The sequence below is a fragment of the Diorhabda carinulata genome, chromosome 1 (genome assembly GCF_026250575.1).
Source record: "Diorhabda carinulata isolate Delta chromosome 1, icDioCari1.1, whole genome shotgun sequence".
NCBI classification, from domain to species: Eukaryota; Metazoa; Arthropoda; class Insecta; order Coleoptera; family Chrysomelidae; genus Diorhabda; species Diorhabda carinulata.
The window spans coordinates 30,467,787-30,494,590 of NC_079460.1; the positions used below are offsets into that span (position 1 = coordinate 30,467,787).

The following is a 26,804-nucleotide window of genomic DNA, read 5'->3' on the forward strand; positions in this document are numbered from 1 at the left end:
TTCAATCTTTTCAAACTTTCAATCGATCCATAAAAGACTTATTATGAATTTCTATCTACTAAACGTTAATTTTTTGGTAATATTAAGTCCATACAAAAACGCTCAGCTGTTTATTTTCCTTGACCAACTTTTTATGGTGGACGGATTATGTTTTCCGTTTATTAAAGAAGTGAATTTCCACAAAAATCCATTCATATAATATTGTCCTTGAAATATAATTCCTATCTGAAATTTACAAATTTGAAGCAATGATTTTCCACGTACACCACCTCACTCGCACGCAGCAAAACAATTGGATTATATTGGAATTTACACTGGTAGATTGTAAAACATTGAAATTTCTGTTTTCCTGTATTTATTTCCCAATACCGTAGATATGGTCCCAATCACTAAAATTAATCTGCAACTACTTATATCATGGTCTACCAAATAAAAATTGAATAAGTAATTTCAAATAACGCTTACAAATTTGAAAAATTGTTAACAGCTAAGTGAGTACTGTGTACATTATATTCAGTCCGCTCAAAATCCATTTGAATATTAAGAATTGAAAGTGTTGCTCATATCTTTTTGCAAGTGTCCGTCACCGCCTCCGCGAATACCACCGCTTTAGTTTGCGCGAACCAGTTGATTTCCGTGGCGTTTATTTAAATATCCTTGCGGTCATCGCTTCGTCGACTTCAATTAGCTTAGATTGTTTTTATGGTAATTCAATAATGTTTGCCATCATTATTGATGATTTACATTATTAAAGTTAATGATGAAACGTATGCTTTGTATGCCGTAAAATGTTATATGCTGATTAAAATAGATTCTGATCAAATCAAATGCCAAAGAAATTGGTTATTATTGGAAAAAAGCTATGGATAACATATTTACAAAAATAAAAATATTATTAGAGATAAACAGATCAATGAATTTATTATGGTTTCTGTTTCACAAATCGTAAATTACTATACGGGGTGTGGCGCGAAAAGTTTTCATCATGAAACTTTATTGCTAACATTTTAACGTCTTTTATTGCACTAAAAACTATTTTGAAAATAACGTTCTTTTCTAACATGCGGATTTTCATTAAAATAAAAATGGGAATTATGTCGATTTAATCAATTCTTTTCTCCACACCATATAACTTTTTTTTGAACTTTTTTCCTCACTCGTTTCCATTCAAAACAATTCATAGGATTTTACTCTTCGAGGAAAATCACCTAATTGGAAGTACTGCACCAATTGGTATGAAAATGGTTTACATTTGTGGGTTTTTTTTTAATTGCGAAGAATTATTCTCGTCCTAAAAATAAGATCTACTTCACTGTCACTTAATTTTTGCTTTAAGTCGACCAAACTGACAGACATTTTTAAGCAATCTTCTAACAATATCACCGTTTCAGTTGGTCTATTAGGATATCTTTCTGCGTAAATACGGAAAGTCTGTCAACACACAGTAAAAAAATTGGCAAAACAATATAAACAATTAACGTTTCAACTATCAAATCATTGACAGCCATGGGATACCGTACTAATATTGAAAAAAGGAAATAAGTATAAATGATTTGAATTGTGCATATTGGCGACTAAATTTAGATTACCCAGTATGAAAGAGTAATTGTTGTTTATTATTACAATTTCACGTCATTAGCTTCGTTAATAATGGAGATATCGTTTTTTCAAAATTAAAAAAATACAAATGTACTGAAAATATTTCGATTTTGATAGAGACCATTTGAAAGCACAATTTTTCTCTCAAATTTCGTGTCAAATTCGAAAATAAAATAAAAAATGTTATGTTCTGTTTAAAATAACAAAGTTGACGTTTACGTTCGGTATAACCAGAAGTGCCACATTCGGGACAATATTAAATTTGAAGTCAGGGTCATTCAAAACCTACAGTTTCGTAATTTCAGACTTTTAACATCACTTTTGATTAAAACTTTTCGCGCCAAACTCTGTACCGAATGGCTCTATAATTAATGGATTTCGGGTTCACAACGTCCTACACTAATTGATTTTTTCATTCCATACATCTATTATAATCTTGTTCTTCCTCTCTTTCTGTTCTACTGTGGAATTAATTAAATTATTTGTTTGGCAATAATTCCTCTCCCATCCTTTACACGTGCCCACACCAAATCAACTGCTTTTTCTCATTTTGTTCAATAATTGTTTCTTTCAGTTCATTAGCTCTTGTATTGTGTCGTTTCTTACTCAATCCTTCCTTGTCGTTCTATTTGTTCTTCTTAAAACGTCCATTTCTGTGGCTATTTTTTTCTTCAGTAGTTCTTTTCTCTCTACCTTTCCGATCCATATACCAAAGTAATCCTAATCATTGCGTTGGAGGTTCGTTGTTTTCCTATTTCAGTATTTCATTTAGTAATTTAGTTATTGCTCTGTTTTATTTATGTCTGTATCATCTTGTCCCTTCATTGTCAAAAATAATTCCTAGATATTTATAGTTCTCACATCACATCTCACATTGTTTTCTAGGTGTATGTCGCTTGTATCCTCTTATATACACAAGTAATCTGTCTTCTCGTTCATCTGCAGTCCCCATTTTATATATCATAATCATCGATAATGGTCTGAAAATATCGCGATCCATCAAAAGCGATAGGGTTCATTGTACCACAAACGTCACTGTGGATCAATTCGCCAATTTTGATTGGTTTTCTTTCTCTATCAGTAAATGGGCATCTTGTACCTTTACCTTCCATACATGTAGAGCAAATTTTATTTTCTGCTGGTAATCCTAAATGAATTAAAACATCTTTTCCAGCATGACCCAGCCATATATTCTGTGCCATATATGTTCATCTAATATAACATTACATTTTTCATCTTCATGTCTTATTTTGTTAAGTATCATCACATATAGACTATTCTTGTTTTTACATTTTAAATACAAATTTTTATCTTGTATAATCATCTTTCTCTTTCTACTATAATTGTATGACCCATTGAGGTAATTTTCGAAAGTGATAACAAATTATGTTTCATATTTTGAACGATCAATCCTTCCAAACAAAACTTTTGTCATTGTAAAATGTCACCGTTTGCAATATGAATGGTTACGGGCGTGTCTAGCTTTCTTATATTAACCATATACTTTTCTAGTTCCTCTTTCAAGAAGTTATTACTTGCTCCAGAATCCAAAATCATTCTCATTTTTCCATTTGTTTCAGAACATAAATTTACTACACTCCTTCCTCTTCTTCTTTTATAACGTTAGCTTGCCATGAATTTTGAGTATATGATCTTTCCCTTCCTCTATTTCTTGTTCTTCCTCTTCCACGTCCTCTATAACCACCTCTACCTCTGTCTCGCTTAGGACATTGTGAAAACCAGTGTTCCCGGCTTCCACATTTATAGCAACCATTTGAAGCTTCTGAAGTGTCCTGTGAATTATTTTTAAGTTCTTCATCTAGCTTTAACGAAATCTAACTTAACATTTTCTATTGTTTCCAAAACAGTGGCTATATTATTGTATTTTGGCGGTAAAGCAAACAATAAAAGATACACATTATCTCCTTCATCTAATATAGATCCCAAATCTTTGAGATCTCTTATAGTTGTATCAAATTTTAAAAAAATATGTCTTCCATTTTTTCAAATTCCACATTTTTAATAGTTAATAATTTTCTCCATAATGCCATCTTAGTCAAAGAACTTGCCCTTACAAACACATTTTTAAGTGCCTCAATTTGCTCTTTGGCCGTTATGCGTTCTTTGTTAATATCTAAATGCTGATCTGATATACCCGGAATAATAATAGACTTAGCTTTTGCATCTTTACACTCCCATTCATCCTTCTCTTTTCTACTTGCTGTTGAGTCTGGTAGATTACCATCTATTGCCTCTAAATGCTTATCTTTTCGGTATAATATTTTGATCCTAAACAGCCAGTTGCTTAAATTGTTAGCTTCTAGTATCGGTATCGTCGTATTTGTAGTCATTTTTCTAAATTCTTTTGAGACTTTTCTCTTTTGACCTTGTCATTAAAACGCTAAATTTTTCTCGACTGATTTCAGCCATGAAATATTAGTAATTCTTCTTAACAACGTTCTGGGCTTATAACCTATTAGTTAGGTTAGGTTATGTTGGTTCTTGCAGTGGAAAAACTACAATAAATTTGAATAAAAAAATAAAACGCTGGCTCTTTACTGACATTTCAAAGACGTCAACTCTATATTTTTTTTAATGAATTGCCAAAATTAATACATTCTAATAGAAAGAGTAGGCTTCAGTCGCAAACCTTTGGCGCATGCGTACTTGTCAGTAGCAGCACTAATCTCGATACTTAATAGTCACATCATGTATACTTACATAAAAATTCAAACGTTTTTAAATTCCGCAGTTCATAAATAATTAATCAGTATTAATGAATTTTTTACCACTGTCAAATACTATTGCTTATTAGAACGACTCATATTTGGAAATTGGGTTGAAATTAAATACAGAAAATCCACTCATATTAACCGTAATATGAATGTTATAATGTTTGTTTTCCATTTTTCGTTGGGATGTTTATTTATCGTTGTTAATTAAAATTTCAATATTTTCAACATTATCATATTGTTTTCAACTTGTAGTGCACTCCCCCATGGATAGCAATCCACGGTTCGAGTAACATTGCTATAATTGATACAACCCAAAAAATAACACTCATATTGTTTTGTTTTTGTTTACATTTTTATCCTTCACAACTTCACCGCAAGTAGGTTTCTTAAAAATAATGAATTTATTCAGTTCCTCATTGTGAATAAAATGATTTTACAACATTGAATATTGATAATGTTCGATACCATTATCGCCTACGTTTGTATTGTTTGGTTTCAGCTACTGATACATTATAAAATTCCACATAAAAAGAGGAAATAAAATGAAACCTTACATAAACAAACAATGGATACAATGTCGATATCGTGTTTGATGTTTTCAATACCTACTGTTTTCTGCGAAAAACGACTGAAAAATATAAAATGGAAAGTGATGACTGACAAATTTAGTTTATTTTTATTATGTATATATAAACATGTAAAAACTATAAGAAACTTTGCTAATATAGGTACTCTTATTATTTTCGACAAACTCGTTTATTGGAATTTGACAAAAAAAAAACTACCGTAAGTGACATCGATTACACGAAATAAATGTCACATTTCTTACATCTAGTATCAATAGTTTTATCATTTTATATATTACTCTCAAAATAATAATAATAAGTTAATCGAAAACTGATAAAAGTTGACGATGCAACCAAAGACATTATTCAACGAATAGTGTATGACTTATAGCCAATATAGTGCCAACATTGGAGATGATTCAAAACAGCGTACGTACCCTGATTATCTGATTATGACTATAAATATTGAAAGACACTTTAGTAGAGTGTGGTTTTAAATATAAGGTACTTGAAAACACTATTATGGAATCTTGTCACATCGTAAACTTCGACAAGAATATTTACGATTTATTAAGACATGCCCAGACAAAAATATAATGTATTTGAACGAAACCTGGGTCGATACACATGGTGTAGTTGAATATGGCTGGGTTAATGATTATAAAAAAAGTGTTTGAATACTCCTTCCTTGTTCAAGGAGGAAACAAGGAATTATTCTTTATGCTGGGAGTGAATATGGTTTTGTATAGAATGCATGCGCCTACCCCTGAAACGCATTTGAAAAACTGGGTCTCGTGTTCTTATTACTGAATAAAAACTACTTTTTTATGCGTTATTTATCAAGAAGTGTAAGGGAGTCGTAATAAAGCACTCATACAACACTCGTATATTGCTTAGTAAGGTTTCAGCTCCACTGTCTATTTTTGACATATTATCATTTGAAAGATCAAGAAATAAACTATTTAAATATTTTACACTTTCATTAACAACTCCATAAATTAAAATCACATGACACAATACTAAATGATGCGTCAAACGGTTTTCAAATAGAAACAATCAAATGGGTTTCAGTATTACAAAAATTAAATAATTTTTGTAGTTGAGTTGCCTACAGGCTGCCATAAAATATGAGACGAGTTACACCATACCTTTGTTAAACTGTTTATTTGGCGGGTATAATATTGTATTTACGGGTATGAATGCATTCTACAATAATTGTTTGTAATTGTTTACTTTTCTAAGACCTAGTCTACGTATGCTGTTTGTTCGATATCAAAATAGAACTAGATTTACGTAGATAATACTGATACTATATGTTTATAAATATCCGGAATCAAATAAGTAGATATGTGTAATAAATAGTGGTATTTAACCAAGTCGAACCATTCGTTGATCCCCTCCTATGTCGACGTAATACGAAAAATATCAGTCAATTCTCGACTATCTCACGACGGCAATCACTGTTGCCAAGCCGAGAATCGCAAATGAAAAGTATTTTAATGTAGTTGGCTATGTTTGTTAATGTGACATAAGTTCAAGCACGACGTAACAGCCGAAATATTTAGTGACTTCAGTGCTTCAAAGGCGAAATTTGTGCGGAATTATCATATGTATAATATCACGTTATTGTGTAATTTGTTATTTATTAATTGTTCTTAAGTTTACTGCTTCTTTTTGGATGTTTCATATTTTTTTGTTAATTCACAAGCAAGTGATATCTTTGTCGATTATAGACGACTGATGACCAGTTCCATGATTGAATCCACGAGACATTAGATCTAAAATTTCTTGGATTTGTCTCAAGGAAAACTATGATGTATTACATTTGATAAATCTGGTCTTGTTTGTTACCTGTGCAATAAATCCGACGAGGGGAGTCGTAAACAATCGACATGAGAACGTGGCCTTCGGGTAGGTCAGTATAACGTAGACTTTTTCTAGTTTCGCGCAACAGTTGCGAGCACCTATCGCTTAACAAATTAAAATCTTCACGGTATTTTATTTTTAAACAAATCCGAAAGTAAACATAATGAAAGTCAACACTTCAATCTGTTTTTGTATTTTCGGTTTATTTTTGAATATGAAACGATTAATATCATTTCTGTTGGCTTAAATGTCCTCTTAACTTTTATTTATCGATTCTCAGCAGTAGTAAATAACGAACCTGTCATTTGAGAAATATTTTTTGCAGTGACATCAAAGGTGTTTTTTTTTCGCTCTAACTCATTTTTTTTTCACGAAATTCTCATGAAACGTAATTTTAGTGATACAGTTACCACCACCGTTTTTACCAGTCTTGCACTGTATAATTGGCTGTTTTTAATTAGAAAAATAAAATGTTTAGACTGCAAGATAAAAATAATCAGTTGTGTGAAGATTCATAAAGCGTCACTTTTAACTTCTTTGGCGATTCATCCGAAACTTCGACATAGTCAGAATTGTATAATGTGTGTCGTACCGAAAAGGGTTTAACTGTGTTCCCAAGGGAGACGTTTCAGTGAATGCTAATCAGACTGTATAGTGTTGTTGTAAGTGAATTTTGTGGAAGTTTCTTTAGATTTTCATTCAAACTGTTTTATACGGGTGATAAAACAATCGCCGCCGAGGACCGCAAAAGCGAGGAGGTGGAGTTGTTCGGTGAAGATTTGATAAAAGCGACAGATACGGGATCAGGTCCAACTTTTTTCTTGGGGTCGTTGTTAACACCATCGTCTATTGCTTCCCCTCCTATTCATGTCGCCCACATGTCAATCGGATCATTGGAAAATGCACGGTAAGTGTTTCAGTCTTCGTTCCCAATTAATATTATATAGAGTGCAAAAGGAATTCTTCGTTTCCTAAATCTAAATATTGATTTTTATTTTGAGTGTTCCATCACTGTCTTACATATGACCCATGATATTATTTAATTAGCATATTATATTGCGATCTCTTTTTATAACGGAATATTTCATATTGATATTTACCTTCACAAAAATAATTTCAATAATGTTAAATATGATAATACCACAATAAGTTGCTGATCTTTCATAATATTCTGTGATACAAATCGTGAGTATCTTTGCAGCTACTTTCGGTCAGTTACTAATATTATTGTTTGAATTAGGCTGTATAATATCCCTACTTTCACGTACTTAGAATTTAGATTTTCAAAGTCACTAGACGAATGTGACAGGCAGTATTTTTTAAGCAAGAAGAACTATAAACAATCAAAATCGCGCATATTAAGAGGAACTATTTTTCGGACAGTTTCAAACCACTTAATTTACTTAGCACCTTACGAAAATGAATAAACGATAGTATTTGTCACAAAAAAAATCAGCTATGTATTTTCAATTCTCAGTCTAGTTATACGATTTAAAATCTTGACTTGACAACGATAAACGTTGGAAGATCTTGTAATGTACGTAAAATATCAAAAACAGATCACGAGATGAGAGTTGAATTACTTCAATGTATGAAGAAAGATGATGATCGCGTCACGAGCATAAATAATTCTAATGTGATAATTTAAATCATGTTTATTGCTAGCAGGACAAAGGAATTGATAGAACTATCGGAATCATGAGCTTTTGTATTCCCAAATGTTAGCAGGACAATCGTAAAACTAATCGACAGAACTAAAGGAATCGTGTGCTGTTGTATTTTCAAATTTTCATTTATCATTAAATTTCGATTAATTAAAAAGGCGCCTATGATGTGACTAAAACATCTCAGTATTTTGGGAGACATTGAGTATAAACATACAGAAATGCGCAGGTGTTTACTTCTCCGAAGCAAATATCTTACGGTAGACGGATTATATTTGCGATGTGGATTTTTTAAATATTCCCACCAAATTCTATCTATTTGATATCATTGAAAAATAGTGCCTGAGTTGTTAGTATTTTCGAAGAATCCTCCTGATATGTCCGAACTTCATAAGCACAGTAAAATGAATTATTTTTTGGTATAATAGGATCAAGTAGAACAGTTGCAAGTTTATTAAAATGTTCTTATAATATCTAGTTTCTTTAAGAACTAAATTAAACTGGTAACTACGAACGATTTACGAACGAAATGTTGCAGATGTCCACTATCATCAAAACCATTGTGATCAACGACAAAGCTAGCTTGAATATGGAGTAGTATGTGCTGCACGCTAGTGGCGTCCCGCGATTACCCGGACTTGTAAATTCTATATTAGTTGCGGCCGGGTTATTAATTTTGTTATATACAGGCTAAGGTTAGGTTACGTTATCATTGGTCTTAAAATTTCAACCAATTACTTTGAATTTATCTTCTTCCATAGTAGTTATCCCAATATGAGAGGGGTATTATGATTAATTAGTTGATAATATGTATTTTACTCAAGCTCCAGGTAAAAAAATGGTTATCTAGAATTCAATATCTAGTTATCGATCATCCTGCGAAGTATAATTAGATTACAGAACCATTTAGTATTACATTTCTTGAAAGACTCAATTCATATACGACCGTTAGAGTAATCCAGAAAAAAATTGACTCCGGGACGCAACTCGTCTACAACCGTAGTATGATGTGCACACCGATCTTAAGTTCTAGTTTGTGGATGGGGCAGACTACGTTCAACTATACAGTATGAAAAAATTCTGCTTTCGCGAAACCCCTTTTCTATTAATATGAATAAAATTTCTAAAATAAAAGTAACCTAAAGTTACTTCTTCACACATTAGCTATCTGCAAGTGAAAGTCCCGTCAAAATCGGTCAAGCCGGTTACAAACAGATTGACAAAAAATATAATAATTCTTTTTTTTTTGATACTGTGTATATAAATTGACTTATAAGCTGTTAATTTAAAGTTACAGATTCTTAAATTTCATTTAAATTTAAATTTAATAAAAATTATTAGTTTAAATCCATGGGAAATTTGAAACATCTGGCAATAAATTTCATGCTTTCATTTTGGTACTAAAATATTTCATTAGGAAAAATCCATTAATTTTTTACATCTGATAATACAGAAATATACTTTTAAAGTGAATGGTTGAAATTTTTCCACGAATCAGTCATAAAATTTACTTTTAGGCGCCTCATCGTAGTATACAAATATTTTTCAAAGATAAAATGACATTATTCGTGTCATATTGTCTTATCTTGCGTATGTGTGTTACTGACCTAGGCACCGTTTATCATGCACAGAAAATAAATAAAACACTTGACATTTAGTGGCAGTGACGTAAAGGAGGCTGATCAAATTCCATGTCAGCAGTGCTTAACTTTGTAGTTAAGGAACGGAAAGAGTAAATCAAAAAAAGGAATGAAGTGTATGCGTTATTCTATTTTCGTACTATGCACACAGAAACGAGATTTAATATGAATAAGAAAAATAATTTTGACATAATATTAGATAAAACGATAAAATAATATGAAAAATTACTTGAAAAATATTCAAGATTCGTCCTTTGTTACTGTGACAAATATATGAAATTTTGATATGGGATAATTTGGGAAGTGTTATTTATTAAGACAGAAAGAGGTATTAAATTCGATCGAAGCATTCATCGTCTGGGAGAACTACTGTATTTGTATCTTTTGAGAGCCGGCCTTCCTTTAAACACCAGGTTGGAAGGAGAAGGTTTTAGTGTTCAGAGTATCTTGGCAATACGTTGTCTTGAAATTTCGGCCTACTTGCAAGGGAGTTGAGATCTAATATAAACAGCGTAATTGAAGCCTTCGCCAAGAACCAGTCCAAATATAGGAGTGCTAGAATTTTTGCCGACAAATGTGGCATTATCGATGTTTACTGGGAGAGAGTTTTGAGGTAAAATATGTCGAGATAATTTGGGATAAAGCCAACGTCACGATCATCCTTAATATATCTATCTACTTCACTTGACACACCAAGCGAGTGTCATAAATTTATACACAAGGTATATCTTACCAACGTAATTTATTTATTTATTCACTCATAATTAATTTATGTACATACTTAACTTAACGAACTACCCGACACACTTGTAAAACTTCCATAAAATATTAGGACGGGACCGGCTTCACGGTCTATATTAGTAGGCGAGTTCGTAACACTGCTAATAATCTCAAAACTTCCAATTATAAAAGTGTCTTTACCATGTACATATATGGAAAAGACCACCAAAATTCACATAAACAAATCCAAACTTCCTGCCGACAAAAGCCAAACTCATACCACGAGTAAAATTTCACGCGGTTCAATATGTGAACCTTGTTTTTTGGTGAGTTCGTATACTTTAGTTTTTATTACCACATTCTAGTTAACTTAAGTCTGATTGTTTGGATAGAATTTTATTATTAAATTTTCACAAATTTTCAATCGAATTATCGACTTGAAATTTCGCATACTTTTTTCCCTTTTGATGACAATACATAAATAAAATAATTGTTAAAACATTTAATGATATGTGAATTAATTGACTGGATTCTTTTATACATTTTTTGGTTTATACATAAATTACTAAGTATATTATAACTTTTCTTACACATTATACACCTAACTTACACTCATAGAATCCTTACTTGACCTAAAAATTTTCCAATAATTTGTAAAAAATGTTTGAATTATAATACTCAATTTTTTTCAAATTGTTCGTTTTTGTATGTACAGTTTTCTGAGACAAATAAGGAAATTTGTTTGCTTTTGGATTTGGATACTGACTGAAAAAGTGCTGAAATTTTGGTTTTCAAATTAGGTCTCATTTTTATCTTAAATGCGTCGAAAAAAAATGAACAAAATCGAAAAAATATTAAGTTTTCCACTATTTATGACCAACACCGAACATTTTCCTTCGAATAAAGCATTCTGTGTTTCATAGAACAAATAGAATCTTCGATTATGCAACTTGTAGCTATTTTTGTATAGTATTGCGTAGTCATTTAATTTTTAAGGGAATTTTGCAATTTTCTATTTGACTATTTGATTAACAACTTCAGAGTCTAAGACCAAAAATCACCTTGAATTTATTATAGTATTCATAATAATATATTCTATAAGTTCTTTTAATGCGACAAAAATTACCCTAAACTCTATAGTATTTTTAATACTCTTAATATATAATTAATTTAATATTAAGACAAAAATAACCCCAAATTCTTAGTGTTTATAAAGATATATTCTATAACATCGTTATGACTTTCAGGCTGTACAACATCATGGAATTTGTGGTTTTCACGAGAAAACTTATCAAGACATAAAACTGGAACTTTTTCCCTTACCTTATCTGTTTTTCACGAAGTACATTTCACACAAACATATATAGGAATTTTGAACTGATGAGTACAAATAACAACTTTTCGCTCGATATTATTGTGGGTGTATGAAAGATAAAAAGTATAATTAAATCATGTTTATTGTTGTTGGGTCAACACAAACAAACTTCACAGTTTAAGGATCGAAGATAGGACGATCGTAATTGCTTGACATCCGGTCCAGACCACAATGTGTCCAGACAAAAACATAATATGATTTCTTTCTACAGGGGGAATTCGTAATTCGTAAATATAAAACTCGTTTGTGTGGAATCAACAGTTGCCCAGACGTGTATGCGTTATCTGCAGACGCACAATGGATAGAAAAACCATTCGCAAATGTTTGGGTATTGTCTGTCTGGAAATATGCTTGCTACCCGTATGCTCGTAAACTGGAGACGCAGACTGACATCAAACGTCTGCTATTTACATTTAGAAAATTATTATGAAAGAATTTGTGTAGTGTGTAATTTTATTAAGAAAATAAATTGAAAAGTGATACAAAGAATGGAAAAGTTAGTTCTAGCGTGTTATACAGCTTCATAAACCAAATAAATATTCTTCTTTTTTTTATCCAAAGCCAAGATATTATGGACACTTAGTTTCTGTTTGATAATCGTACAAGTGAGTCGTGAGAAGATTTTTCTGCAGATGGAAATGATTAAGCATCGAGATGTCATTAAATGTTTGTTTTTGAAAGGTGATGTGCCTACATAAATGAGAGACGAGCTAGACACTGTGTTTGGAGGCTCCAATCATTCACGATCCTAAAATTTTGAGCAGCTGTATTTAAGCATAGCTGTATCAGCTTGACTAATGACAAACTTTTGAGAAGGCTCGAATTTTCGAGAAAAAGTTTATCATATGGTGCTGGACGACCGTTGGATTTAGGTCAGAGAGATTAGAAAGGCTATCGGCATATCAAAAGAACAAATTTTCCATATACTGACCGAAGAATTATGCATGATTGGCTCATTTGGACCAAAAGCGCGATCAAACGAACATTTTCCAGGCCTAATGAAGCGGTTTAAACATTTCTAAATCGAAAAAATAATCAACACAGTGGATTGCAAAATCAGAAACGGCTTCATCGATCTGAAACCGTTTTATTTCTTGATAGTGATGAGATTGTGTTCTTCAACTATGTTTTAAAAGGTGAAACAATAATATGAGGAGTATTGAGCATCATTTCTTGATAAGTTAAAGGAAAAATTGCTATAAAACGACAACATTTGAAGAAAAAGAAAATACTTTCCATCATGGTAACACACGATTTGGTTGATTATCCAACGTATTCACCAGGTTTGGACCCCAGCGAGTTTTTCCTAATCTTGCAGTTTCACTTGCATGAGAGGGATTTTCATCGTATACATTACAGCCTTTTTTGAAGAGAAAGACAATTATTATTTGAAAAAGTTAAAAAGTTTATAGCACCGTTGGAAAAAGTGTATAAACTTAGAAGACTATGTTAAAAAATATAAATGATTATAGAAAAAAATGTCTTATTTCTTTGTTACGTTGGATACTTTCCACACAACACTGGTACATAGGCGGACAGATAGTTTTTTGGATTTTAGTGTGTATAAAAATGGGTCTTGAACGAAGTTATGCATAAACACGCCGTAAATAGTGGCAGACTAAACATATATACTAAATATTGGAATTTTCTCTTAACAAGAAGTATCAAATCTACACCAACCAATACAAAGAGCGACTTTTTTTGAAAAATATATGATGTATTTTATGATTAATAATAGGGTGACCCTTGTGAACAAATAATGTATCGTTCAAATCTGTCATTTTCTATGTCGTATTATTGCCACTTTTATACATTTTGGTATAAACAGATAGAGAATTAAATGGAAAAAGAAGTCAGTAATTTATTAATAAATTTCATACTATAGTATCTAATAACAATGAATAATTAAAAATATCCGAGATAAAAAAAATATTCCATTTTTCGACCATACTGGTTTGCGTATTTATTTAAAGCTATTTATGAAAATGATTTCTGGTTTCCAGACACATTCAATTATTATACTATTATACAAACAATATTTTGGAATGTGCGGTTTTCAGATTAAATACTCTTGTGTAATGAAAATTTCGTGTACATGGAAAACCAAATTTAAGATCGAATGTCATGTAATCACTCAAATAAGTGTTTTGGACTAGAGTTTCCAAAACTTTAATAGATATGAAAATATTTCTGCTGATATCGGTATTTGAAATGAATGAACATGAGAATTTCAATGTAAACACTTAACCAACTTACTTCCGACCTACCAGTATAAATTTCAATAGAACTGAACTGTTCCACTCCAACTCCAATCTTTTAGTACACTAGTTGAAAGCGATTAGTATCAAAATAAGAAGTTAATAAATTATTTGTGACAGGACATGACACGAATAATTTAAATAGAAAAATTGTTGAATATTTTTCTCAGAATAGGATAAAAGTGGATTTTACAAAATCAAATGAAAAGAAAATTCCAAAACCAAACTTTCATATGATAACAATATCCACCACTTTCAGCTAAATAATGTCCAAAATTATTAATATGTTCATATCAGCATCACCTGTATGTAAGTGTGAGCTCGTTCAGTTGTTTGTAACTCTCCTTTGTGGTTATTACTGTTAGTAAATTCCACCATTTTAATTGCGATCTTAAGCCGAGCGGGCTAAGACGTCAACCTCTGGATTCGTCGGTCGAGGGTCAAATCCCGTTAACGCTGTAACAAAATATTTTTTCAGTAAATTTTTTTTAGAAATTATCACAAATTTTCTCTTTGTATCCAAACAAATTTTACAACTGTCTGCCCTCTGTTGGAGATTTACTATATTACCTACATCAGTTTTACTTTAGAATTAAACACCTTAAATTTCATTATATTCTTCGAGAAGAATTTGAAATCCGTGCACCCTCTGTTGGAGATTTACAATACTAATGAATAGAACTTGTAGAAACATTCTATGGTACCAAACAGTAGAACATTTTCTCGTTTATCCAGCACCCGACGCTTTTTTCACAATAATACTAGTATGTTTCATTCACTATTATTTTAAGCTTATTTAAAAAAAATTATTTTCATTTGTTTAGTTTGAAGAGTTTAAAAGGGTGTTTTTTTATTTTTTTTTAACATATATTTTGCAAATCTTTCAAAGCAATTTCGATAAATATTTTATCTTAAATGAAGCGTGAACAAGATAAGTCTTTTGAGTTAAATTAGATATTTATCACCCTGTTGACACTACCAGCACACCAACTCTATCAATTATTACGCTGGCTGACGCGCGTTACGATAACAAATATTTCTTCTTCAGTTCACATTCAGTCTCTGAAGACGATATTTTGGTTATCGAAACACGTGTTATTGTCAGTGTTGGTATAGTGGTAGCGTGAACAGTGTGATCAGTATGAATATTACCAACAGTTCCAGAAATGCCAACTTAGCTAAAACTGTTTTTTTATTATTGAAAGTTTCTTAAAATAATTTTAAACCTCATATTTCTGCAAGTAAAACAACCTCTGGATGAAACTAAATATCCCATGTTAACATGAAATGATAGAATTGTTCGAATAACTCAATTTTGTAGAATTTCAAATATCAATTTCTCGTCAAATGTCCATTATTTTAGAAAGAACCTATGTTAAGTTTCATCCAATGATAATTTTGTGGGTGATATTGAGTCTCTACAGAAAAGCTCATGTGTTAATTGACCTGAAACAAGACAGTGGATTGATTATGATCACCATGTACAAAAGCAAACAAAATGTTTGTTCAAAAAGTTTAATTTTTCTTCTGATTTTTAATTCTATTAATAATTTGAAATTGTCCTCGGGAAGTACGGGATTATTTTTTTTTCAACCTACGATCGTACAGTATGATGGCCAGGATTGCGCAGGTGATTTGTGTGCGTAGTAGGCGGCTCCATCAATGCACTTTAGTTGTGTTATTTTCATATTTTAATTTCAAATGTTCCAATAAATTTGATGTATGACTTTACTTGTTTGAGTATCTACTATTTAGTTAATGCAATTTTATAATGTTCTACATGAAAATATAAATCACACAAGATTTGACACATTATTACAATTAATAATTTGTACAATTTTTATTTATTCTAATGTTCTCGTCTCACAATATTTGATGCATAATTTAAGGTTCATATGATTAGAAGTTGATGCTCCTGAAAGAACTGATTATAACAATAAATAGGCGTTTCGTAAACAATTCATTAAATAATGTAGTAAAATAAAAATCCATATGAACACATAATATCTCAACACCAAACTAAAAGTGTATCTACCTGTCAATTGAGGCCTAACATAATTCCTCTTATCCACATTTTATGAAAATTGACTCAGATATTGCATTATTTAACTCTTATTTCTTTCTCTGCAGTAGGCGAATTTAGAAAGTAGCAAAATTAGCTATATCCCGTTTAATTCTACATCTGAAATATCACAATCATAGCAGAACTGATCTTATTAATAACATTATTAATTGAGATACATCAAACATGAGCAATAACATTGTATATATTATTACTTGGATGGAACATCAGTTTCATAAAGGTTCAAACGAAATTGATTCAGCAGAATTCTTTTAAATACTGACTTCTCATAATATTCAATAAGAATTAGTGATTTTTGATGTAAGAAACAGAACCGAAACTCAACTATGATTGGCCTGCTATCATATTTTTTTGTTTGTCTCGAAATGCCTTTTCTAATATAACCACTATTGAGTTATTTTTTCTGATAGCAGAACATTCGTTTCAATCTCCAAACAGAGTTTTTGGAGAAATCAAAAAGATATTAAAGAAATAGCCAACGATCACCAAAACATTCTTGGATATTTCTAAAGAACCTGGTATCTCTTGCTATCTTGGAGAATAATTATCTAGTGATGGATTGGAAATTAAGCGTTTTTTTAAACCGGTTGGATTATGGCGGTTTTCGCTTGACAAAGGATTCATATTTATCAAAAACTGAAACGGTAGCAATATGTGAGAATTTTTATTATAATTCATATATCGTAACAGCTAAACCAGCTTTGAAAGAGGCAAACAGCTCCAGCTTTTCTCTGGGAGTTCCAGTAAAACCATCTAAGCTAGTTGGGGTTGAAAAATTACTCATTTCGGAAAAAAATGGCAAGAAAGACAAGGCTTAGTTAGTCAAGCAGATACTATCGAGGAGATCGAGGAAGACTTGTGAACTAAGAACGCCACAATCCGAAGAGGTATTGATCTAAGAATATAATTTCATTACATTATGTTTTTTTTTAATAAACGCTTGGTTTATTCCATTTGGCAAAACTAATCCCTTATCTCTAAACTAAATAAACTAAAGTGACACTGTGACCAGACTTGTGTGTATTGCTTATTCAAACTATTATTCCGTTTTTTAAATGCAAGTACAAATCACCCAACCTTTCTTTTTAATGTTATAGGTATTAGTCATAAGAAATACTAAAAAACGACGTTATGGTTTATAGCTAGTTGTGCAAAATACCCCAAAATCGATGTTACAAGTTTTGATTTGGTAGGCCTCAAATATAATTTTCTTTCTTTTTAAGTAATTACATGAAATATTAAGAAATTTTTAAGTATGTTTGCAATTTTTCTGGTGCGAATGACAAATGTTTGTATTGAATTTCGTTATTTTTCTGCCACTTTAAGGAACAGTACCAACACAAATTATCGGAAACTGAGTTAAGTGTCAGGAAATATTCAGCGTCTATACTATATGAGGCGCCTGGAATAAAAGACCATCTCAAGAAATTTTTGGAAAAGTGGAAAAAACTGTCACCAACAGACTAATCATAAGAGCCCTATTTTTAACGTCAAATCAAAATTATAAATAATAGAGATAGAGGTCCGGAAGTCAGGACTTTGTCGGATATTTCCTCCCATTTTGAGGAGCTTTTTTCAAAATTTCTCAAATACTAATATTTTTCGAGTTATTAACGAAAATCTAAATACATTTTTTTTTCTTCTTTTGTTTTTCGTTAATAACTTTGCAATTGCAAATTTTTACCTGCGCCAAAATCCTTCAAAAACATTTTTGTAGAGGTGATTTCGAATCGCTTATATTTTTAGTATCTTTATTTATATTTTTCACGCTTTTGAACTTGTTGACTAGACTATCCCATAACAACTCACTAATCAATTTTCTAATGTTTTAATATAACCTGTAAATTCCCCTCATGTTGACCAGTGGTCGGTATTAGGAATATATCGATATTTATAGAATCCTTCTTAAGACCATTATTTTTTTCCCCGTACTTTATATCGTATGAATCCAAAAAATTATAGTAATCAAGTTTAACATACCTATCGTTATCGTTATGTAGATTTACGTACTTTTAAGGTTTTTTGCCCAAAATTCACATGAAAATAAATAACATTAGGCAACAAACGCTGACGAAACAGAAAGTAGTGGGAGATGTTGCGTACTACATATTGTAAAGGAGTTTGCTGTTAATGACAATTTGAAGATATTAGGGAAATTCTGATTTCCTCGGAGCTTGGTACTGGACGGAGCTAGTATCATTCACGTTGTTTTAAAGTATAAACTAATCTAAAAGAGGTATTCATTAGAAGAATTTTGGAGTTGATAGATATGGTGAAAAGTGTGAAATAAGAACGGAACTTTCTCGACTGTTTCGATCTTTGTTCTAAGTAATTAATTATGAATATTGGAGCTGTGAAATAATGATTTATCTACATAAGTTCAAGGGTATATGAAAAATCGAGAGAGTATGCAATGCGATGTTGTTACTTCCAAAAGCCAGTTTGATATTCCATTTTGATTGTTATCTAAAACATATTTAATTTCTAGAAAACATCTGCCTAGCTTGCCCCTAGATTGGACAATATGTACACAAAATTCTATTACTGTATTTTTTATTGCCGATTTCTGACAAAGATTAAAATAAAATTCACAACATTTTCTTAACTATTAATAATTCAAATATTCTTTGTCCTCCAAAAGTGACAGTATTTTTTCTCATAACCATTCTTGACTTAAGCAGGAAATGGTTACGTAGAAATATATAAGTTTGGATCCTTGTTTAAATAATTACATGTACATTTTTAACGAATCTTGACTTCTGTCGTAGAAATTTGCACACGTGAAGTTTATTTTAGCGTCTGAAAATACTCCACATAGCACATCAGTTGATGTGATAGTCTCACACGCCCACATGTTTTACTTACTGTAGATACATACACACTTTCAATTTCAATTTTAAACAAACTAGAATTGGTGAGTTATTTTCATTTGGTAGACGTTTGTCCAATTTAAAATTTTGTATACTTTCCTCATGATAATGATATATAGTTAGTAACATTAGTTCGTGATTTATTAGCAACATTATGGTCATATGATAATATTAACTTTTTGTTTTTGACCATGTTTATAGAAAAATTAGTTCTAAAAGAAAACTTTTTAAGAAAACAGAATGTTAATTTTTGCATTCGTCTAATCACTTAAATCATCTACTCAGGTTAAAATTATCACCATTTTAGATATTTTGTCAGGGTAGAATAGTGGCATATCGTGATGTTCGTTGATTCTATACCGAATTCTATCGTCCAGCTGTAATGCAATAAATACTTGTTGTGTGGACAGAAATGGTTAGAGTCGTCAATGTAAACACCCCAAATCCTAATCAATTTCCATTATTGGGTTGTTATTGAGAATAAGAGGTTGTGGAGTGCCTTTATAAGACACAACAATAACCTTGTCAGTATTAAAACAACGTTTGTTAGAGTTTGATGTAAAGTATTTGAGGAAAAATCCTAATTACAAGTTATCACTTTGAAAATACAGAGCCAAATTCAAGAAATATAATATCAATACTATGAAAGCATAAGATAATTAGCTGCAAATAATGAAATTGACAGACAAACAGAAATATTACCAGAGAAATATTTCACTGCCAAATATAACAACGAGTTGTGTGTACTATAGATGGCAATTATTTATGTATTCTTCCAATATTCTTGTTCTGTCAAGGGGATATTTTCATCTATTTCCATAGATTTCAGCGAAAAAAGACTCAGATGAAGTTATTTACTTGCTTCACCATTTTATACTTAACTTGATATAATGAGGATGGAGCATCTGAGCGTTTTTGTGATTAAGCTGATTGACAGAAAAGAAATTTTGATGATCCTATGTGTTTATTTTATGAACAACACCTGCAATTATTGAAACGTGTAATAAATTTCATATTGAGGACTTCCCTATATGGAATGTGACAAGAATATTGGCATCATAAAATGTAATTTTTATAATCTCATAGCTATGTTCTAGGAAAACCAGAGCAGTTTTAGGTCATTTATGTTATGAATAAGATCCACGAATTGCCTTTCAGTAAATTTGAGAGCTTTACTATTTCTCTTGATGTATAAACTTTCATTGGATTGTATTCCAAGGGAATTATTACGACTTGAATGATTTTCCATCTACCTGCTGCTGTATATAAAATATATGTATCGAGCTTTGCGGAGCCTCCAGCTCTTAATTTATACTCTTGCATTTCTTATTATTTTTATCACATTAACTTCATTCCGAACTTCTTTAACCCAGACCGTCGTAATATTTATGAACGCGCGTACAATTTTACCCCTCCCCAGTAATTTCTGTATCGCAGCAGCCTGCTGGTTTCTGTAGCTTCTTTGCTTCTGGGAAATTATATGCTACTGTACTGTAAATGTTTCTTGAGTTCCACAATTTAGGGTTATTGACTATTCCTCGTAAATATTACGACGGTCTGGTGTTTAGGGAACACTATTTTTTTGTTTTTTCAGTAAAAGATAAGTGTTTATTTTGCATTTTGGCGTGAGGAGTATAATATTTCCATTTTTCAAGTGATATGCAAAAAATGGCAATCACATCAAAATATAGAGATAATCGACTTCTTGAAAAATAATGAATGGTAGGAATGATGATGATGATGATGATGATGATTCAATAAATGATTCTGATGATAGTAATGATTTATAAGACAATAACATTAAGATCAACATAAGATCAAATCTTATGGACGTAGATGACTTTATTCAAGATGAAGATGAAATGATTGATTCAAATGATGAAATTGTAGAGTCGAAAACCTGGCAAAATACAATTGAATGGTAAAAATAAGCATAGATAAGCACAGTCCACCGACCACCGTCACAATCAAAAAGGGTATCTAAAGAAATATAATTCATTTTATCCCAGGGCCGATTGGGATAATTGAATTTACAAATCAAGGAATTTTGTGTAAATCAGCCAAAGATTAATCGACGAAACATATAAAGATGAAATTCTGGCTCTGTTGGGTTTATTGATTCTTACAGCTGCTATGAGAAACAATCATATGCGTATATACCATATATACCAAGCAGTTATTTGACCGCAAGTCCGGGAAGTTTGTACTGGGCAACAATGAGTAGCTCTCGTTTTCGGTTTCTCTTATATTGCTTATGTTTTGACAAGAAAGATTACGAAAAGATCCATTTACGCCATTTATAGAAATTTGGGATATTTTGATATCTACTTTCAAAACTTCATACACACCAACGTCCTACATTACAATTGATGAACAATTGTTAGGTTTCCGTGGTCGATGTGCATTCAGAATGTATATTTCTAACAAACTGTCTAAGTGTGGACTGAAGCTTGTAATGACTTGTGATTCCTCAATAAAATATATGATAAATACCGCGCCATATTTAGGAAAGAAAACTTATCACGGAGTTTCTTTCCATTATCAGTATCATTTCGACCTCTTTATTTATCATACTCATTGTCTCAGCAACATAAGTCATGATGGGTCTTCTCATTGTTTTATATATATTAAGTTTCGTTTATTTCTTCGCTCATCAATATTTTTCTATTTGCACCAAATGATGTATTCACTGCTTATATCTCATCTCTTCTTTTGTTCTAAATCCATCATTCATTATTATTACACCTAGGGACATGAATTTCTCCACCACATTAAACTCATATTTGTTGTCTTCTTACTACCTTTCATACACTTTGTATACGCAGCAATAATTTTAATACCTAATTAGCGGCTTTTCCATTCATTTTTCCGAAATTTCTTTCTCATTACATTTCTTTGATATTATAGTTATATTGATAAGATTACATCGCCTTGCCTGCCCCCTTTATTTTTTATAAATTTTTCTGTCACCATATTTTCTTCTTACTCTAGCTCTTCCATGGTCATTTCTATTAGTTGTATTAACTATGGCCCGACTAGAATTTTGGGAGGGGTTCAGCTAGGGCCCTCACGAGGCTAGCCACACTGCCTCGTGGGGACCTCATGATGCTGCCTCATAGGGCGCACAAAGGGTATATAACGCCTTGCCTCATTCGTGCATCATTATGTATACCGCATGTGGACCTCATAAGGAAAATTAACTGTTACCCTATTTGAAAATTTTCAGGGAAATTAACCGAATTTCATTGGCAACATTAAAAATAATGTATTTTAAAATATATATAGATATATCAATTACAAACAATACATTCATAGTCATTACAATCTTAAAATACAATAAGTAATAAAGAACTATTTTTTAAATCAAACTTTCAGAATACAATATAATGCACGGGATAAACTACATAATGTATATTTTACTTTATATAAAAAAGTTACGCAATTAAGAATACTAATCTGAAATACTAGTCTAAATGCTCATTGTCTATTTCACTATTAGCTTCAGCAGGTTTCTTGGAACGAGCAGTTCGTCCACCGTCCCAGTCTTTACAATTATGTAGAGCTGAAGCCATAGCATCAAGAATATTTTGGTCTGGGACATCTTCGCCTGGTTTCGAAAAAACTTTTCTGAGCGTCGCTAAAAAGAAAACATTAATTTAGGACAATTATAAATATTAAATACAATATTTATTAATTATTTGTATTCATTTTGTGAAACTTGAACATTAATTTCACTAACCTTTTATAACTTTAAAAAGACATGTATCCTTGAATACATGTGATTTTTTTTTTGAAGTCTTAACTGGAGCGAACATGAGACCTACATCGCGAGATATACAATATCTTAATAATTCGCCAAAATTCCTAGTTATGGGTAAGCGTCTATTGACTTTTTGAAGTAATTTCCGAACCTAAACGTATAATTCAATATTCGGTAAGTATTCAAATCGTTAATATTATAATAAAAACTTTTTTTAAACATGAATACTTACGAATTTTTTTGTGAAAATTCTTATCTTTTTCAAGTTTTTCATCGAACTGATCAAAATCTATTTTTGTTTTACATGGAAGTTTTATTTCAGCATTTTCATCATCACTATCGACTTCAATATCTGTGTTATTGATATTATTCTTTGTTAATTGATGCTGAATCTCAATAATTTTTCCACTTAACTGTCCAATTTGTAAAGATAATGAATTATATTGACTATTGAGTTTAGTGAATTTCTCCGATATTTCATTTGAAAAAGTCTTAAAGCGGGCATCAATCATACGATATAACTTTTCTGTAACATAAGAAAAGAATATACTTCGTTTCCCAAATGTTGATAATTATAATTAATAATGCGGTTTCTATTCATCTTTCAATACCTACCAAATTGGTCACCTTCGATTTTTTCAATTGAATGTTGGTTTGTTGACGAGCATAATAATACTGGTTGACAATTCTTATCTAGCTTTTCCATTACATTAGGTGTTTGTGGATTATTTTCATCAATTTTTAAATTCGAATCAGATGTACTGGACGAAGATATGCGAGATCTTTTGATATTTTTTCTGGTAATGATTTTCTTTTTTTTTGATCTAGATGCATCGTAACAATGTTCTTCGTCTGAGTCTGTGGAAGAATAATATCTATCTTGTTTATCTTCTTCTGTTGGTAACTTTTGCGATGATGGCTGAGCTAAAAATTTAAAATATATCATCACCTTTTCGTACTTACAAATATATGTTTTCCAAGTAACAAAATCTATATTTTCATCATAAATTACCTCTATTCACACGTGTTTTTTCACCTAAATCGATGTTGATTTCATTTAACATCTTCAAAGATTCATCTCTGAATGTTTTTCTATTTTTAAAAAAATGCACATCATTAGCAGCCTTTACTTTAGCTGTCTCTTCATTTTGTGTAGAATAAGCAAATGGCTTATATTCCAATTGGATAGCCAATTCATTAGCTTCTTCAAACGTTCCTGAATATTAGAATAATGTACTTAATAAAAAAAATCAATAAAAAATGATAACTGAAAAAAATAGAATTTTAGAACAAAGGAGTTTTTTTGTAATTGTTGCGAAAAAGTTTTTTTTCATTTAAATAATAATTACAGTATTGAAAACTATTTTTTATCACTAAAAATAATATAGTAATCATAATATCATGTTAGACATTGACATTAAAAGTTTTTTTAAGCTAGAAATATTTTTTTAATTGAGGTTGTTAGAAAAATGAATCCAACACAAGAAACATACCTTTGTTCTATTTATCTTATTTTCTCAGAGTATATAAATTCGAGATGAAATTAATCAATCGAATAATTTCACAACTTACGAGCTCTTCCTCGGATGTCTACTGAATAAACTGGCCAATCATTTATCGGTTGTTCACAATTCTGTACCATTTTTGATAACGTATCCGATCGCTTTACATCGTATGGTGGAGGCATAAATTTGCACTTGATTGTGTCTGTTTTTTCATCATAAAAAATCCAAGACGATGGCACTATGTCAATATCTTTTTTTTTTTTCTTACCAACAAAAACAACTAGTCTATACTTATAATCTGCAACCACTTCTGATACATCATCATTTGATGTACTATTATCAGTACTCATGGTGATTATTTTTCGAGAATATATCAACTATTTTAATTATATCACTATTTATTAACCTACAATAATTATATGGTTAAGAGTATACACGAACGACTGAACTATATGTACTATGTACACTATGTGTACCTGAGCATGCGCAATACGATGTACATAAACGATATACTTTATGCAATACGTTCTAAAATATTGCAATTTCGTAAGGTAAATCCGATAAGACAACGATTAACAATTATTACAATTCATGAACAATTGTACTATTAACAATTAGTAGTAGTAGTAGTAGTAGTAAAGTAACAATTGTGACAAGTTTAATTTTACCAAAAATAGTATATTTGATATTTGTCAAATCGAGCCCTCATGGGGTAGACGAGGGGATTGCCCATCTCTTTAAAATACCATATATGTGTTAGGTTTACCCTATAATATCCTTATGGGAAACTCATACGGCATACCTCACTTCAATATTTATAATTTTTTCCGTGAGGTGCTCATGAGGAAGTTGCGGGGAAATCCCTCAATCGGCATGCCCCCCATTTGCCACATGAGGCCCACACGCTATATAAGGCATGCCCCCTCATAAATTCTAGTCGGGGGTTGATGTATTGTACATAAAAACGTCTTTGGAAACCGTTCATCTTTTTTCTGCATTACTGTTAATCCCTCTCTCTTTCTTTCCCTCTCTCCATATTTTCTTCAGCAACTGACCACTCTTCTTGCATCTATTCTCCTCCGCATTTTAATAATTCTTCATTCATAACGCTCTCGTGACCCCTTCCGTTGTTGGTACTTCATCATATTCTGTTGTTCCCCACATTTGTCTTCGTTCTCAACTTCTTGCTCTCGTTCATCTTCTGTTAATAGAATTTCGAAATCTTCTATCCATATTTCTTTAATCTGTTTCTTCTCATTATCTTCTTCCGTTTCATCTTTATACTATATATATGCTTGTTGCAGAATTTTTTCCTTGTACAACCGATCGTATTTCAGGATTACTGAAATTATGCAGAGAAAATTACTGGAATTTACAAATTTTGCTTATCAATGGGGCCCAATAATTTGATAAAAACTCATCACATACCACGTAGCAAGAGGCAAGAAGAGACGTAATAAACAAATAATATTAAAAGTATATTTTTCTTTCTTCAATATCAATTTCAGGACCACCTACATGATGATAAAAAATGCATTAACGATGGATGTCACTGACAGTCTTTTTAATGCATTTTATCTATTTACTTTAACGGTATTTAATTTCAGAATTTTAATACATGTTATTTTTCATAATTTGACTTCAATAATTTTGAGAAATATAAGTGTTTGAATTTAGCATTGAGATTATATTCTTATTTATGCAAAGATGTTCCCGACTGACATTCATCATTTTTTCCTTGTGCTTCATATCTAAAGGTCTATTCTTTTTACTCAGCAAACGTGCAGTCGAGAGGTGTTTTGTGCGTGCACGATTTGAAGAGGAGGATATTGAAACCTGGGAAAAAATATAAAAATCGGCAGTTAAGGAAAGAGTGGAAGTTGCGAGTGAAAAACAGGGGTTACTTTCAGAATGATTGCGAATAAATTGAAAAATTTTGGAGAAAGGGTTCTACAAACACTAACAAGTGGTTGAAGAGTAATATCATTTTACGTTTTAAAAAAAGGTGACAAAACACAATGCAATAATCATAAAGACATAATATTGCTGAGCGGGATACTAAAAGTCCACGAGAGAATCTTAGACTGCAGTAAATAATAGAGAGCAATTACAAAAATCCCAAAGTAGCTTCAGGTAAGGAAGTACAAAGAAAATTGTTAATAT

The 26,804-nt window shown here is 31.2% G+C and overlaps 2 protein-coding genes across 9 annotated transcripts in view; one reads left to right on the plus strand and one right to left on the minus strand.

Moving 5' to 3' along the window:
* LOC130899560 (nuclear receptor coactivator 3) overlaps positions 1–26,804 on the plus strand; it is a 414,140-nt gene that overhangs the window by 37,338 nt on the left and 349,998 nt on the right. For 5 of the 7 annotated variants that reach the window (XM_057809584.1, XM_057809592.1, XM_057809617.1 and 2 more), the window contains exon 1: positions 6,333–7,673. The exons of the other annotated variants lie outside the window; for them this stretch is intronic. In XM_057809584.1, coding sequence (XP_057665567.1) covers positions 7,402–7,673 — 272 coding nt within the window. In that variant the 5' untranslated portion in view covers positions 6,333–7,401. Of the gene's footprint in view, positions 1–6,332; positions 7,674–26,804 lie in introns of those variants that run through there. 7 annotated transcript variants of the gene reach the window in all.
* On the minus strand, positions 22,681–25,237 carry LOC130899663 (uncharacterized). 2 transcript variants are annotated; one of them, XR_009060051.1, is made up of 6 exons: positions 24,709–25,237; positions 24,149–24,352; positions 23,752–24,060; positions 23,369–23,662; positions 23,116–23,287; positions 22,681–23,013 (listed from the first exon to the last, which is right to left on the minus strand). XR_009060051.1 is itself a non-coding variant. In XM_057809780.1 (5 exons), the coding sequence occupies exons 1-5, from the start codon at positions 24,989–24,991 to the stop codon at positions 22,841–22,843; spliced, it is 1,263 nt and encodes a 420-aa protein (XP_057665763.1). In that variant the 5' UTR covers positions 24,992–25,237; the 3' UTR covers positions 22,681–22,840. The 2 variants fall into 2 exon arrangements, 1 of the variants encoding a protein (XP_057665763.1); XM_057809780.1 differs by lacking the exon at positions 23,116–23,287.